The sequence below is a fragment of the Sceloporus occidentalis genome, unplaced genomic scaffold (genome assembly GCF_023333645.1).
Source record: "Sceloporus occidentalis isolate IW3139 unplaced genomic scaffold, rSceOcc1.0.p SCAF_1, whole genome shotgun sequence".
Classification (NCBI taxonomy): Eukaryota; Metazoa; Chordata; class Lepidosauria; order Squamata; family Phrynosomatidae; genus Sceloporus; species Sceloporus occidentalis.
Window position 1 is genome coordinate 17,101,523 of NW_028316981.1, and position 17,964 is coordinate 17,119,486.

The 17,964-nt window shown below is 43.5% G+C and overlaps 1 protein-coding gene and 1 non-coding gene across 2 annotated transcripts; both read left to right on the forward strand.

The window, feature by feature from the left end:
• The first annotated feature begins 489 nt into the window (after positions 1-489).
• LOC149320975 (uncharacterized) lies at positions 490-17,843 on the forward strand. Its single transcript, XM_089478312.1, has 10 exons — positions 490-607; positions 4,939-5,023; positions 5,248-5,407; positions 6,593-6,694; positions 11,200-11,307; positions 11,721-11,813; positions 12,100-12,795; positions 16,123-16,414; positions 16,583-17,023; positions 17,102-17,843. Exons 2-10 carry the CDS (start codon positions 4,949-4,951, stop codon positions 17,841-17,843), a joined length of 2,709 nt encoding a protein of 902 aa, XP_089334438.1. The 5' UTR covers positions 490-607; positions 4,939-4,948.
• Positions 14,784-14,945, forward strand: LOC149320976 (U1 spliceosomal RNA). Its single transcript, XR_016279623.1, has one exon. It is a non-coding gene; the product is annotated as a U1 spliceosomal RNA (small nuclear RNA).
• Positions 17,844-17,964: the final 121 nt, after the last annotated feature.

Genomic DNA, 17,964 nt, shown 5'->3' on the forward strand with positions numbered 1-17,964 from the left:
TCAGTTTCCCATGAAATATTAAGGGATTTGTAGTTTTACAGGGACTTTATAGCCTTCTATGCCAAAAAAAGTGCTTGGTGCCCCAAAGAGAAGGCTGGAAGACCTTGTTTAAAAACTACAAATCCTAGGATTCCATAGCTACTGGAATCTCTCAATGAATGCTGGGAAATGTAGTCCTCCATAGTCCCATCAGTCCAAAATCTCTCTTCTTTTCCCCTCCAATCTCCAAACTGTAGAGGAATAAATGGAGTGGAAACCATAAAGGAAACCAAATAGATTCCCCCCCCCCCAAAAAAAAAATACAGCAAAGGGAGGTGGAGTACATTGAGGGATGTCTAAAGAACTACAATTCCCAGCAGCCACCGGGGTTTGGAATCTTCAACATCCAGAGGTTCCATGGGCTGAGCTAGAACGTCGAGAGAAGCGTCGTGATTGGCTGGGATGGGGAAGGGGGCGTGGCGCTGGTAAAAACGCATGCTCCCAGTCCAGACTCTGCGGACGGAAGAGCTTCTGATTCTTCTATTTGGTTTCTACACAACTGAAAGGTGGGAAGGTTTCTTTAACAACTGTTGCCTGGGACTTAGGGATCAGCCTGGCTTCAGTGCAGGTAAGTTTGCTTTAGGATTGCCGTAAGCTGGAAACAACTGGGAGGCACATGAGAGTGAAAGAGCAGCAGCAAAGGTGAAGAAAATGCCCAGTACAAAGTTGTTCTTCCCTCTTAAAGAGGAATGGTAAGGGAGGGATCATGGGATCATGGAAGAGACCACAAGGGCCATCCAGTTGAAACCCTTACCCCTGCCATGCAGGAACTCCCATTCAAAGATAAAAGTCTGATCTGTATCATTCCCAATTATTATTACATAGTTCTAATAAATGTATTATTGCATGGCAAAGCAGCTTTTAAACGTGTGTGTGTATGTACACACACACACACACACACACACATTAGTGTTTTGGGTGATGGACTAGGGCTTTAGAGACTAGGCTCTAATCTATGCTCTTCCATGCAAACCTACTGGGTGACCTTGGACCAAGTCACACTCTTAACCTCAGAGGAAGGCTATGGCCTTATCTTGCCAAGTGATAAGTTTACGTTAGGGTTGCCATACGTTGCAGGTGACATGCAGGCACCCAACAACAACAACTGTGTGTATGTCTTCAAGTCACCCATTGACTTCTGCGGCAACCTCATGGCTTTTGTAGGATTTCCTTAGGCAAGGAATCCTTAGAGGTGATTTTGTCAGTTCCTTCCTTTGAAATATAGCCTACAGCAGCTGGGATTCATTGGTGGTCTCACATCCAAGGACTAACCAGAGCTGACCCTGCTTTGCTTGCAAGATGAGATGGGATCTATTGCTTTTAGGGTATATAGGCTCCTTCTCTCTCTGCTTGATAAGTCACACGTTTAGTCCATGGGTGGTGCAGGTGGGAGCCTTCTGGTTTTAATATGCTGAGGCACCAAATCCAGTCTCTAAATTAAACACGGCTTGCCTTTTTACTTCATCAGGTAATGGTACCTAAGCAACATTTCACAACCTGGGCCCCTCCAGCTGAATTCGACACCAACCGGCATAAACATATGACTAGGGATTATGAGAGTTGGAAGAGTGAGTGCCACGATGGGTGATGGTGGTCCTAACGATTAAAAGATAGTCATACAATTCCAGTGGTCAAAACACCATCTCCATGCCACCGATTCTGATGATATTTACTGTAGTGTAGGCCAGTGTATTCTACAAGAAAGGTTTGATAATTTCATACTTTTCAGATATTTTAAAGTATGTTGCCCATAATTCTTTATCATTGTAGTAGTGATGGGTGACTTCAACTGTCCTGTTATACAATGGAAAGGAGAAGCCAGGCATAGTCAGACACGCATTATAGACTCTAGGAAGGCTGATTTCAGTAAACTTAGAGAAGTATTGAGGGTGATCCCATGGTCAGAAATACTAAAAGGGAAGGGAGTTCAGGACGGATGGGAATTTCTCAAAAGGGAGATACTGAAGGCACAATTTCAAACAGTTCCAGTGAGAAAGAAAAACGGGAGATGTCTCAAGAAACCAGGATGGATGACTAAGGAACTTTCAACTGAGCTAAGTTTTAAATGGAACATGTACAAGAAATGGAAAAATGGAGAAATCACCAAAGGGGAATTCAAACAAATAGCAAGCACATGTAGGGGTAAAGTCAGAAAAGCTAAAGAGCAGAATGAACTCAGGCTTGCTACAGAGGTTGAGAACAACAAAAAGGGCTTTTTTGGATATGTCCACAGCAAAAGGAAGAAGAAGGAAACGGTAGGGCCACTGCGTGGAGAAGATGGCAAAATGCTAACATAAGACAGAGAAAAGGCAGAATTACTCAACACCTTCTTTGCCTCAGTCTTCTCAGAAAAGGCAAAGGGTGCTCAACCTGAGGATAGAGGACAGATTAGGGGAATTTCAGTACAGAATAAGTAAAGAGATAGTAGAGGAATAGCTTGTTAATCTAAATGAATTTAAGTCTCCAGGACCAGATGAACTACATCCAAGGGTATTAAAAGAACTGTCAAATGTAATATCGGAGCCATTGGCAATAATCTTTGAAAACTCCTGGAGAACAGGAGAGGTCCCAGCAGACTGGAGGAGGGCAAATGTTGTCCCCATCTTCAAAAAGGGGAAGAAAGAGGATCCCAACAATTATCGTCCAGTTAGTCTGACATCAATATCAGGAAAGATTCTGGAGCAGATCATTAAACACGGGTTTCAGAGAAAGAAGTCATGCCAGACAAACCTTATCTCCTTCTTAGATAAAATTACCACCTTGTTACATGAAAGGAAAGCTGTGGGTCTAATATATCTTGATTTTAGTAAGGCTTTTGACAGGGTTCCCCATGACATTCTTGCAAACAATCTTGTAAAATGTGGGCTAGACAAGGCAACTGTTACATGGATTTGTAACTGGTTGACCGGCCGAACCCAAAGGGTGCTCAATAATGGCTCCTTTTCATCCTGGAGAGAAGTGACCAGTGGGGTCCCACAGGCGTCTGTCCTGGGCCCAGTGTTATTCAACATCTTTATCAATGACCTGGATGACAGAATTGGGGGCCTACTTATCAAATTTGCAGATGATACCAAATTAGGGGGAATAGCTAATACTCCAGAGGACAGAATCAAAATTCAAAATGATCTGAATAGACTTGAAAGCTGGGCCAAAGCTAACAAAATGAAATTCAACAGGGAGAAATGTAAGGTACTGCACTTAGGGTGGAAAAATGAAATGCACAGATATAGGATGGGGGACACCTGGCTGAATGAAACTACATTTGAAAGGGATCTAGGAGTCTAAGTAGACCATAAGTTGAACATGAGTCAACAGTGCGATGCGGCAGCTAAAAAGGCCAATGCAATTTTAGGCTGCATCAATAAAAGTATAGTGTCTAGATCAAGAGAAGTAATAGTGCCACTGTATTCTGCTTTGGTCAAGCCCCACCTGGAATATTGTGTCCAGTTCTGGGCACCACAATTAAAAAAGGACATAGAGAAACTGGAGTGTGTCCAAAGGAGGGCGACTAAAATGGTGAAAGGTCTGGAAACCTTGCCCTATGAGGAACGTCTTAAGGATCTGGGGATGTTTAGCCTGGAGAAAAGAAGGCTAAGAGGGGATATGATAGCCCTGTTTAAATATTTGAAGGGTTGTCATATTGAGGAGGGAGCAAGTTTGTTTTCTGCTGCTCCAGAGACTGGGACCCGGAGGAATGGATGCAAGCTGAAGGAAAAGAGATTCCACCTTAACATTAGTAGGAACTTCCTGACAGTAAGGGCTGTCCGACGGTGGAACACACTCCCTCAGAGTGTAGTGGAGTCTCTTTCCTTGGAGATCTTCAAACAGAGGCTGGATGGCTATCTGTCGGGGATGCTTTGATTTGGATTTCCTGCATGGCAGAATGAGGACGGACTGATGGCTCTTGTGGTCTCTTCCAACTCTATTATTCTATGATTCTAACTGTCGGTGAAGGATACCTCATTTGAATGCATCCCTGCCATGAAAACTCCCTTCAAACAGAAGGACTGCATCTACACTGCATAAATAATGCAGTTTGATGCTGCTTTCACTTTGGAATCCTGGGATTTGTAGTTTGTTAGTACACCAGAGCTCTCTGACAGAGAAGACTAAATAGTACATGAAAGTACAGATCCCATGACTCTGTAGCATTGAGCCATGGCAGTTAAAGTGGTGTCAAACTGCATTATTTCTGTAATGCAGATGCATCCAGGGCTACCAGAGTGGAGGAAAGATGGTACTCTCCTGCTTTTCAGTTTGCAAGGGGCAGATTCAAACCTGGGGGAGAATTCAGAGGTGTCATTGCACGCTTTCAGAGTGAAATTGCTGAGGCTTCTTTTAGCACTTTCTGTGACAAAATTCTGGAGAAAATACATCATGTGCACATGCCTTATTCTAGCTCTGGGTGAAAGGGACAAAAGGCCAAAGTGAATAATTGCTGAACACCTTTAGATTTTTGCCTCTTTTTTTTCTTCACATCTTCATCTGTTCCAGAGAAGGTAACAAACAACCTGATTTTAAACTGAAAGGCATAGCTCTGTTAATCTGGAAAACCAGTGTGCAAAGGACTCTTGTAGCACCTTCAAGACTCACTCACTGGCTTATCCCCCAAAGGCCATAGTTAAAATTGAACTTGTCACCTCATCTCCATAACCCCAAGTTTTGCTTTTCTATGGCAATTCTCGCACACACAGCCTGCTTAGATAATAGGCCTGTCTCTTTACCCTCCCTTCCTGCATCTGAGGAAGTAGGCGCAGGTCTATGAAAGCTCATGCTCCCAGCTTCTTTCTTTCCATCAGCCTCAAAGGTGCTACAAGATCCCTTTGCATCCTGACTTTGAGAATATGATCTTCAATATCTGTATTTCTGAAATCTTTGCTTTGCGCTCCTTGCTCCCAGAGAGTGAAGAATGATGTCTGGATTTCACTCACAATTGCTCCCTCCTTCTGGGACAAGGCAAGAAATTGCAGGAGAACCAATCCAGGTAAGAGATCTTCCAAAAGCTGATAGGGAGCAAGGGAGAGGAAGAAGGACAGCAAGATCAGTACAAGGAGATTGGGGCCAGTTGGGCAGCCTGACAGAGAGAAGGGTGATCTCTGAGTGATCTTAGAGCTCTAGTGAGTTTCTCCGTCTGTGGCTAATCATTTGAAAGGGTTTCTGTGGATGTTTTGCAGACTGAGATGGTGTCCCTCTGTGTATTTTTTTCAGGGCCCAATGATCTTCGAAGATGTGGCTGTGTATTTCACAGAGGGACAGGGGGCCCTGCTGGATCCAGACCAGAGAGCCTTGTACAAGGAGGTCATGATGGAGAATTATGGAAACATGGCCTCCTTAGGTAAGAAAATGGGTTCCTCTTTAACAGTCTCCTGCCTGTTGCTACATTTTAGCAGTATCTTCTGTTTTTCAAACAAGGCTCTTGTTTGTTTTTTCCAGTCACCTGTTTCTCAGCTTAATTTAAAAGATGAGGGCAGGTTGAATGGTATGCTTACTCCCTTTCCTTCACATAACAACAATCTGTGACAAGTTAGGATTAGAAAAGGTTCAATTAACTCTGGAAGTAATTTTGTGAGCATTGGCTTGTTGCCTCTCACTTGAGTGACACATTTACTCAGGGGAAATCAATACTCATCTCCCTGGGGTCATCTTTTTGCAGTGTCCATTGAGCAAAGCCTTCTTAGAGATAGATAAAAATAAGTGACCTGATTTCTTTGGGAGGACACCCAGTGTTGACACTCCTCATCGAACCTAAAATATGCATCCTAAGTCAGATACAAAGAATGTCTTCTAGTCATAACTGTGAGAATAAATCCTTTGCCAAAATGGTGGAATTTTCTCTCTCTCGCTTTTTGGCAAGGCAGGCATAAATTGAATTTGATAACATTTGAGTCTTAGTAGTCCACAAGTAGAACATGAACCAACAGTGTGATGGGGCAGCTAAAAAAACAATGTGATTCTAGGCTGCATCAATAGGAGCATAGTATCTCGATCAAGAGAAGTAATGGTGCCACTCTATTTCTCCTTTAGTCAGTCCTTGTCTGGAATGCTGTGTCCAGTTCTGGGCACCACAGTTCAAGGGGGATATTGACAAGTTGGAGCATCTCAGGGGAGAGTGACCAAAATGGTGAAAGGTCTAGAAACTATTTCCTATGAGGAGCAGCTTAGGGAACAGGTTGTGTTTAGCCTGGGGAAGATATGGTTAAGAGGTGACATGATAACTTGTTTAATATTTGAAATATTATTATACTGAGGATGGAGTACACTTGCTTTCTGCTGCTCCAGAGATCAGGAACCAGAGCTATGGATGTAAAGTTACAGGAAAAGAGATTCCACCTCAACTTCTTGACAGTAAGAGCTGTTTGACAGTGGAACACACTCCCTCAGAGTCCCCTTCTTTGGAAGTTTTTAAACTGAGTCTGGAAGGCCATCTGTTGGGGGTGCTTTGATTGTGTCTTCTGGCATGGCAGGAGGTGGGACTTGGTGGCTCTCTTCCAACTATGATTCTAGGAGCATCTTAATACTTCCTCTTCTCTCTTTTCCTGGGAAGGAATTCTAGTGATCAAGCCTGAGCTCATCTCCCGGCTGGAACAAGGGGAAGCTCCCTGGGTGTCGGATTCTTGGGCTGCGGGTGGGACAGAGAATTCCATCATCAACTCAGGTGAGGGGCTCAACTAACCAAAATTCTAAAAGTAAATTATTTAAATTCCTGATTCCCCCATCCCATTTCTTTTACGATGTTGTGCTTCACATACCTCCTGTAGAAGAAAGGGTTGCCTGCAGGTTTTAGATTTCCATGCCTTTCCCATTTCCTGGTGTTCCTGCCCCAGCTCAGTGATTTTTAGGAATTTCTGCCCCTTGAATGAAGCAATTTCACATCAGTTCCTCACCTAAAGGATCCATGTGTATGTGTCACTAAATTTTCCATTTTGCAAATAATTCACTTTGCAAAGGATTCTGAGACATGTCTGAAGCTAGCTTTTTCTTGTATGTAAGACATTGGCATAGACCGCTGAGCCTCATTACTGTTAATATAGTCACGTAGCCCTGTTGGCTGGAGAATTCTGGGATTTCTAGTCCAAAAAGGCAACATTTCCAATCTCTGTCTCTTATGAATGATTCTTAATACTCTATAAAGTAAATCCATTGTATGCTGGGTGATCACTATCACACCCAATTCTCTCCTGTCGCTGCATGTTTCCCAGGAAAATGGGCTTGGGGGCTGAGCTATGAGCCAGGCGGTCTCTTTGGAGTATATCACACGGAGCTTTTTGATGGCTTTCTGGCTCAGTTCCGGCTCATTTCTGACGTGACTGCACTTCCAACGATGCAGTTTCACATTGTAACGCGAATGTGTTATCAGATGCCATTCCTTTCTATGGGAGCTCCTTGCGAGGTGCTTCCGCAGTGTTTCCAAAGTGACCCCTCATTTTGGTAAAACCGGGAAAAAAGTGACTTCAGAGAATTCGCTTCCAAGCTCCCTTCGATTGCACTGCAGTTTGATCTGGTGTGGAATGCAGCTTTGCTACTGCTCTGGTATTTCACCGCAAACACCCCGGGTTGCGAATTTCCCATGATGTGGCGCTGCAGTTTTCCCCCATTCCTTTCTGGTGTTCCTTCCACTTTCAGGGCAACCTGGAGGTGGGGAGCGATCCCTCCGTTGTCTCTGGGGGTATTCCCTGGCCTCAGGCGCACTTCCTGGGGACTATGTTGGAGCGTGAGGTGTGTCTGGAGTAAATCATGTGTTTGTGTGAATGTGAATATATGTATATATATGTGTGTGTGTGTTTGCGTGAATGTGAATATACAGATATATGTGTATATATGTGTGTGTGTGTGTGTGTGTGTGTTTGCGTGAATGTGAATATATGGATATGTATATATATGTGTGTGTGTGTCTATTTATATATATCTATATATTATACACATGCATATACATGCCTATATGCATTGGTACATATGCATATGCATGCACATATATATGTGTATATATATATATATAGATGTGTGCGTGTGCGTGTGTATATACATATGAGCAGAGCAAGCATGCATGTGCATCTACACACACATCTGTGTTTTTCCTTTATATACATGTACACATGTATATACATATACATGCATAGCATACACATATATATGCAAGAAGACATACATGGATATGGCAGCGTATGCATGTGTGTGCACATCCAATACATATATATACACATGTGCATTGACAAACATATAATAGCGCACGTGTATAGCATGTGTGCATATATATATATATATATATATATATATATATATATATATGCATGTTGACAAACATATCACAACACACACATATATGTGTATATACACATACGTACTGATATGTTTGTCAACATGCATATATATATATATATATATATATATGCACACATGCTATACACGTGCGCTCTTATATGTTTGTCAATGCACATGTGTATATATATATGTTTTGCTCGTGCATACTCATACATACGCTGCCATATCCATGCTTGTCTTCTGGCATATATATATATATATATATATATACGTATGCTATGCATACATATATATATATATACACACACACGTGCTCTTAGATGTTTGTCAATACGTGTGTGTGTGTGTGTGTGTGTATATATATATGTATATATATGTATTGCACATGCACACACATACATATGCTACCATATCCATGTATCTAATTCTCCAAAAATGCTCCAAAAACTTCAGGACACAAGCTATGAATAAATAAATTATTTTATTTACAAATCAGAATGTATAAATGATAATGATAAAATAAATCACAACCGGCACCTGTTACATAACAGCTGATGGGGGGGGCACACTCTCAAACAAACAAACAAACAAGCTTCATTTATATACCGCTTCATATCACCTAAGCAGTGTCTAAGCGGTTTACAACTGTAAGCTAATTTACCCCAACAATCTGGGTACTCACTTTAGCAACCTCCTCGGAAGAATGCGTAAATAACGTAAATAAATGCAAGTCTGAGTCAAGCTTGGGCCCTTTTGATGGTCTTGAACTTGCAACCTTGTGGTTTTGAGTGAGTGGCTGCAGTGCAGGCATTTAACCACTGCGCCACCAGGGCTCCAGAGATACGCACACATATATACACACAGCAATAAAAAAGCAATAAAAAAGGAGAGAGCAAATAAATTATACCCGCTGACTGTTCCTGCACAGCTTTCGGGGGGGGAGGGTTGTTGGAAAAGAAGACAAACACACACACACAGCAATACACATAAAATAAAAATACCTGTAGGCTGTTCCTTCACAGCTTGCAGGGGGGGGGTTCACAGACACACGCGCACACACACACACACGTGCATGCGCGCGCATGCATAGCAATACACATAAAAATACCCACTGGCTGTTACTTCACAGCTTGCAGGGGGTCGGGCACCACACTCACACCACATTGGGGAGCCTGGTGGGGTGTGCCACATGCAGAAGTGGTTTAGCCACAGACTCTGCCTGTCCATGCGCAGATGTGCTTGGATGATCGCCTTCCCCAGGGATTCAATACGCCTTTGTGCTGGAATGGTAAAAGGACGTGGTTAGAATTTGATGGTTGTTCCTTTCTCCCATCCACCCCTAAATTTTAAGGTGGGGAAGACTTACCTCCCTGCAGCTTGCCCTTCACCTCTGCATCCTTTGCCTCCAGCTGGGCAATGCGGGCAACCAGTGCTGCATTCTGTGCCTCCAGTTGGTCTACGCAGGCAATCACTGGAAGACAGGAGACAGCAGGCAGCAAGGGCAAGCCAGCAAAGATGAGTCTGTGGCAGGGAGGCAGGCCCCAAACCACACAGCCCAAAAGAAACACAGCCCAGAAGAAACACAGGCCAAAACAAACACAGGCCAACACACCAGCCGATGCCCCAAATCTGGCTTCCAGAGTTAGGGCCTTGCCAGTAAAACTTTTGGCGGGCCAGCAGATGGCGCTTCAGGTGGTTTTTGCACATGCAGGAAACACTGCTGGCTTGCTTGCAAACTTTTGCGTGACAAAGGAAAAAGCCATTCTCTGCGTGGCTTTCTAAGAGGAAGGAGTCCAGGACCATTTACAATCGACTTTCAAGTTATTGCGCAAAAGATTCGAAGAGAAGATATCAAGGATTACCCCAAAGCTAAGAATCACCCTCCGGATAGGGTAAAATGAAAAGGCTGGCCTGGGGTACCCCTTGGGATTGCAATGTTGCCTCTCTTGCTGCATGGCGACCATTTTCTAAGGGAACATTTGGAGCCTCCAAAGTCTTGCATCCAGGGGAGCCTTGGCAGGGAGAAAAAAAACCATATGTAAATATATATATATAAAAGTCAGATAGATAGATAGATAGACAGACAGATGATATATGATGCATATATATAAGTACATATATAAGATCTTGGACCTGCTGTGTTTCTGAGGGGATGAGGAGATTCAGAGGCACCTGAACTCCAACCATAGAAACCTCGCTATCTATAATAGAATATTGGAGCAGATGCGATCAAGAGGGCATGACAGAATGCCTGAGGAATGCAGGACAAAGTCTAAAATAATGAAGCAAAACTATACAAATGTTTGCTGCCACAATGCAACCAGTGGCAAGTCTAGGGTGACGTGTCCGTCTTTTATGAAATGGATAGATTCATGCAAGGCAGCCGGACCTTCCAGCCAATGGTACTAAGCAGAAGCATCGATTTGCCACAGCAGGGTACCATGGAGGGCTCTGAGGGTAGCTAGGAGGGCGTCACCCTTCCTCCTGTTCCTGCTGAGGAAGCAGAGCCCCAGGAAGTGCCCGACAACAGCATACTGACAGGTATGTATGTGCAGCCTTTTTTGTGTGTGTTGTTTTTTGCATTGTGCCCTCAATGTTGTCTCAAATCAACCATGTCCCCAGTGGTATTGACACCTCTTTCATGATCAGTTTCAAATCCTGTTACATTCAATGTGCCTAGTACATAGAACAGTCATTTTCATCTTAAGTTCACCAGCCTATTTCCTAATCACTGGAATGTGAATTGGTGTTTTGGGGAGGCCCAAAATACTAAAGGGAAAGCTGTTGTTCATCTGTTCACTCTGTATCATAACTCTTGTCAAATTTGTTTAATGCCCCCTATTCTGTAGTACTTCTCTTACATGTGTTTTCATATTTGTCTCATCTTTCCCTACCATCTAGGAAAGGAAGAGGTGGGCCTCGATCTATATGCCGTCCTGAAGGAGGAGCTTGAGGCAGTGGACATGCCGGGAGGCCAGGAGCAGGAGGATCTACACAGCCATGGAGAAGGTGTAGAGACATCTTGTTGCAAAATAGTAACACTAGCTACCCCATTCTTTTCCAGTTCTGTCTTCTGAAAGTACAGTGACAAGTGTGAAAAAGAACCATACAAGTTCCCGCACTCCAAGGCTGGAAATCCACTGTTTATTTGCAAGTTCCTACATGTGTTGCCATTATATTAAGAAATCAAACCATGTATACTAAATCCTAGATGCAGGAAAGTGAGGAATAGTCCCCATGGGCCTAAATGCAAAGCCTCCAACATAGGTTTCACATCACTGTATTAGCAGCCAGCTAGCTCGGCTCTGTTACTCACGTGCACTGCAAAGTTTTCTTGCTGGTTTTTTTTGGGATATTATCAGCCCACGTTATTTTACAGAATTATAACTAACTAGCCCTGTTTTCCCTTTTTTATCTTGCAGATAAAATTGTGGAAGGCCTGGATGACGCTCCTCCTAGTGAAACACAAAATGATGTTGCAGCAGTCATCCCTCAACCCCCTAGAGCTCATGGTGGTAGGTAGTGTTATCTAGAGATAATGTATTCTTGATTGTACGTTCCATGCACTTTCCACAAGCTTGTAGCTGTGGAGATTTATACCAGAGCAAAGAAGTATTCCCACTGTATATGTTCAATTTAGTCCCCAAGTCAGAAGTGCGGCATTCCATGGTTTTTGCAGAGGGGCCGAAAAGGTCTCAGCACTTGTTGTGTTGCAGGTAATGAATGATCGCATTGCAGGAAATAAGAGTGCTGCCTCACGTAACAGTGCAACTAACATCTATGTGATCTTTTCTTCTGCAGAGCGAGAAAATGGAATGAAGAGGCCTGGAGTAGTACATCTCCCAGTGCACGAACAGGAGGTTAGAGATGGTAGGGAAAGAAGAGGGGAACACATTGCCAACTCCATCATCGCACATGGGAGGCAAGAATGGAGACTGTTCAGGCGCCAGAACAGGGCAATCTCTAACAGGCAGCACAGGCAGTGGCAGCATGAGTCTGAACTACTGCAGCAATGGATGGACACCTGCACTTCAGACACTCAAGCTTGCAGGCAGGAAAGCATGAAAATCGGAGCGTGCTTTCAAACCATGGCCACATATGCAGCTGAGATGATGGAGGCCCAAAGGGCTGATACAGCTCTGACGGAGAGGCACATCAAGGTAAATGAATCCCTGGCAGCCCTACAGATGGAACTCCTTAGGGCAAAAATCACACATTTTAATGCTGGAAATGCTATGGGGCAAGCTGGAGGGAGTGACCTTCACTGGCCATCAAAGAGGCCAAAGGCTCAATGTAAAGGAAACCTTACCCAAGAAACTCCCACCCAGGTTGGGGGGGAATTCTCCCATAATGTAACAGTGGAGGATACAGAGAGCCAGGATGAGATTATGCCTGGTTCCCAGATGACACTGCCTGTGCTGGAATCCCAATGCACTGGGACAAGCACTGCTGCGAACAGAGGGAAGAGGATGGTGAAGAGAAAGCAAATATACTCACCATGATGCTGGTGCTGTCTCTGCAAGGCCATCCAAAACACCAAATGAACATCAATTTCTCCCTACGGTCCATGGACATTGTTTTATAAATGTTACTGTTTGATATGCTTACAATGGTTTTGGTTTCATTCTACTTTTCTACTTTAAAAGGTTTATGTTTACTTTAAGGTTGCACTGTTGTTGTAGTGACTGAGTTCGTGTTCTACCTCAGCACACCCACACATCCCCAATGATCAAAGTATTATGCTTTTCCCCTATGGGCTGTGGGCATTGTTTTATACATGTAATAGTTCGATATGGTTTAAATGTTTATCGTTCTGTTCTACTGTTGCACTTTAAAAAGTTTATGTTTACTATATGGTTTCACTGTTATGGTTGTGTTTTGCTTTTTTTTGGTTCTAACTCAGTGCTCCTTAACACTTGGTTCCACAATAAAACTTGACAAAAACATAAAAATATGTGTGGCGTGCATGAAGCCATGCAGTGTTGCTTTGAAAGATACATATGCAATGATGATTTCCCAGCCATACGGTCTTCTTGAGGAGGTGCTTCTCAATGGCCTGGCACACCTGGATACATATTACAGCTGCTGTGGAGACCCCAATCTGGAACTGCAGGGCCACCTTCTGATACATCAGCTGGCTGGTAAGCCACCAAATGGTGATGGCGACCCTCTCCTCCACTGTGATGGCCCCTCCTCATCACGGTGTTCATTGCTGTGATGTGGGGCTGGAGGACTTCCGCCAACTCAAAGAGGGTGCTTCTGGGCATCCTGAAGTGGCGCATCCACATATCATTGTTCCACATGTGGACCAATTCCTCATTCCACCAGCCCCTCGCTATCTGTGGCCGGATCCAGTAGCACCGGGTTCCAGCATTGTTGCAAGGTGAGCCAGAACCCAGTTAATATCGCCTTGCCTTAAGAGCTGGCAAACATCCCTAGTGGAGAGACCCCCAACCCCCCTGGATCTCATCCACACACGCAAGAATCTCAGCATCCCCCTCCGCCTTTCCTTCCTCCTAAGCCACAGCTGCTGGTACCTGGCAAGCAGCGTGGTCATAATAGAAAGACGCATGGCTGGAGTCTGCGTTGCAGGGGACATCACAAAATTCCTGAATTAAAAAAGGGAATTCATGTGAAAGGAAACACCCGAGGAGATGGAGCTAACATGCACGCAATCATGCGATAAGGCAAAACAGGAAACAGGAAGCAGTTCCTTTCCTCGCTGCCCCCGGAAGCATAAAAGGTCAGGATGCGTCCAAACCCCCACTGAACATGTGCAACGGTGCTGATTCACTGGTGTGGTAAAACAATTTGCCCTCACTCCGTTTTGCATGAATTTGCATCACGTGAATTGCCTTGGATTCGCTTCCCACTCGCTTCGGAAGAATGATGGAAGGGCAACCAGTGTGATAAAACATTCACGTTATAACGTGAATCCACATTGTTGGATCCGCACTCATGTCGGAACTGATGTGCAAAAACTTCCATCTGATATACTCCTTTGTTTTTTCTGATGTAACTGTGGTGTCCTTGGGAAGGTGCAGCAGAATAGACTCTCCCCCTTTGTTTAAATTAAAGATAATGGAAGGATCTAGCTGGAGATTCCATGGCAGGCAGAAAGTCTGAATCATGTTACAATCCCTACAAAGATGCTGAAAATCTGCAAAGGCCACGCTTAGTTCTCTTTTCCATTCCTGGCCTGGGTACTGTATTTTTCTTTGGGAATTTCTGTATCACCTTCACGTTCTCTATCTCTTCTGTTGTCTCTGGATTATCATAATCCTTACTAAAGTGATATTAATCTGCGTTAATTTTTTTATTGCTCATTTGAAAATCTCTCAATCTTAGAGGCTCACTGATGTGTCAAATCTCTCCCCCCCCCCCCCCCCCGATTTATCATTTCGTTATCTTTGCCATGTCAGTGCTTTTGCTGTTAGTAAAAGTGGGGTTGTTGTATTTCTATTACCCACCCTGATCCATTTCTCAAAATCTGCTTTTAAGGGAGACACCGTGGTCGCAAAGGTGGTTTTCCCTGGGTAGGCTCGTCCATTGCAATCTGGGTGTGCTGACCCCTGTGATTTCCCCGGGTGGAGAAACTTGACTGCATAATTTGTGGTAGTGGGGGACTGTGTTCGCGCTTTCCCCTGGAAAAAAAAATCTGCTTTTAGAGTGTCTAATGCTTTCTGACATCTACACCTTTCCTTTTGTATATTTCTTCAATTTGGATTGAAAGTATAATTCTTCCTTGGCTCTTTTCCTCTCCTCCTGTATTCCTCCCTGTTTTGGTCCCTTCATTATTTTTGGTCTTCTTTGTATCATAAGACTGGCAACAGGGCCTTGTTCTTTTCATATATAGTTAAAACTGAACATCTAGCTTTTAAGATGTGCTGTGTTAGAACTTTATCACACAAGGCGTGAAAATTGGAATTAGAGCAGGATGTCAGTGTCTGTGACTCTCCCTTTTCACATGACTATGTCTGTCCAGTAACTATTTTGTAGTCCCTCCATTGATGGAGCACTGCCTCTCATTGACTGGCAGCACCTGTCAATGTTTCCCGGTCGTGTTTCTTTTCCACTGTTGATTCAAGTGTGATAAGTTCCTCTTGAAGCAGTTCCAGTATGCAAGCAATCCATGATGTGAGCAGGCATCATTCTGCTCATCTCCCCTCCTTGTTGCTATTCCTGAGCAGGCTGTTTTTGTCCTCCCCCCATTTCTTTTCTTTTCTTTTCTATTACTTAATATATTGTCATGATCATGCAATTACGTTAAAAATAAAAATAAATACAGACCAAAAGGTATACTGGGAAGAGGATAGGGCAGGAAAGCAGGGCTATGGAGGCCAGTGTGAGGAAGGCAGAGGTTTAAACAGAAACAGCACCATGGCAGTTTGAAAGAGCTGTGCAATAATGAGTGTCTCCAACCCAGTATGTTTGTATTTCCTAGGGCATAGACTAAAAAGATTGTGGTGTCTTACGAACTTGGTGTGATAAAGTCCTTAGTATTTTGAAGTGAATTAATGGGGAAGGGGACAGTGAAATAAAATGAGCAGAGCTTGGAAAGATTTTTGGAATTCAACTCCCAAAATCTCCCAACAGAATGGTAATTGGAAAAGTGCCATAGTAGCTAGGGACTCTAGTTGTACCCTAAAAAGTAACTTACAGACTCAGGAGATAAGCATGGGAGATGTTGACAGGCTGGCTTTGTATTCAGTATGTTAATATTGCTGAAGTCTTAATGGTTGTTTTCTGCTTCAGCCTACTTCCTAAGCTTACTTTTTTTTGTTTTAAGTATTTTTGTTTCCTGATTCTACTTTATTTCCAAAGGTGAACACAGAAAATTGCACTTACCCACAGTTTGGCCAGGATATTTTACAAAAAAACCAAGCCTTTCCAAACATCAACACATTCATACAGGAGAAGAACCATATAAATGCTTGGAGTGTGGGAGATGCTTTACTCAGAAATCACACCTCATGAACCATCAGAGAGTCCATGTGGAAAAGACATTCTACAAATGCTTGGAGTGTGGGAAATGCTTTGCTCAGCAGTCAAAATTTATGATCCATCAAAGAATCCACACAGGTGAGAAGCCATATAAATGCCTAGAATGTGGTAAGTGCTGTACCACCAAATCCAATCTTACAAGCCACCTGAGGATCCACACAGGGGAGAAACCCTGTATGTGTCTAGAATGTGGAAAATGTTTTGCTTGGAAATCTCATCTTCTGGTGCACCAGAGATTCCACACAGGGAAATTTCCATATAAATGCTTTGAGTGTGGAAGGTGTTTTAGTCAAAAATCATCTCTCTTGGATCACCAATCCATCCACACAGGAGAGAAACATCATAAATGTGTGGACTGTGGGAAACGGTTTCGTCAAAAGTCATCTCTCAGGGACCACCAAAAAGTCCACACAGGACTGAAATTGTATAAATGTTTGGACTGTGGGAAGAGTTTTGCTCAACCTTCAATCTTTGCAAAGCACCAGAGAGTCCACACAGGAGAGAAACCATATAAATGCTCGGAGTGTGGGAAGTGTTTTGCTTATGCCACATCCTTTGCAATACATAGGAGAGTCCACACAGGAGAGAGACCCTACAAATGCATAGCATGTGGGAAGTCTTTTGCCGATCCCTCAACCTTTGCAAGACACCAGAGAGCCCACACAGCAGAGAACGTATATAAATGCTTGGAATGTGGAAAATATTTTGGCCGCAAATTACAGTTCTTGAGACACCAGAAGGTCCATGTGGAAGTAAAATCCTTTAAATGCTTGGCATGTGGGAAGTGTCTTGCTAGCAGATCCAACTTCATAAGACATCAGAGAGTCCATACTGGAGAGAAACCATATAGGTGTTTACAGTGTGGGAAGTGTTTTGCAGCAAAAGCACATCTCACACGGCATGAGAGAGTCCACACAGGAGAGAAGCCTTACAAGTGTTTGCATTGTGGGAAATGTTTTGCTGATTCTTCGGCCTTTGCCATACACAGGAGAGTCCACACTGGTGAGAAACCTTATAAGTGCTTGGAGTGTGGGAAGTGTTACGGTGATTCTTCAACCTTGGCTAAACACAAAAGAGTCCACACAGGGGAGAGACCCTATAAATGTCTTGCATGTGGGAAGTGCTTTTCTGAACCGTCAACGTTCTCTAAACACCGGAGAGTTCACACAGGAGACAGAACTTTTGACTGTGTTGAGTGTGGAAAACGTTTTGCTGACAAATCTCATTTCATGAGACATCAACGAGTGCACACAGAGGAGAAACCTTTTAAATGCTTAGAGTGTGGGAAGTGCTTTGCTGATCCTTTACCCTTAGCTAAACACAAGAGACTTCACCCAGCAGAGAGAACCCACAAATGCTTGAGGTGCCAGAAAGGTTTTGTTCAAAGTGCAGACCTCACAAGACATCAGAGAACCTGTGCAGCAGACAAACCTTATACCTGTTTGATGTGTGGCGATTGTTTTCCTTCAACATCAGCTCTTATCAGTCATGAGAGGACCCATGTGGATGAATTGTATTATGAAAGATCTAAACCCCTATAGAAGAGAGTGGTGCATACTTGGATGCTGAAAATGTGCAGGTGAGAGTTGTTTTAAAGTATATAACATATTGCCCATGAGAGAAATATTTTATCATTGATGAACCCTATATTTTGTGCCAAAG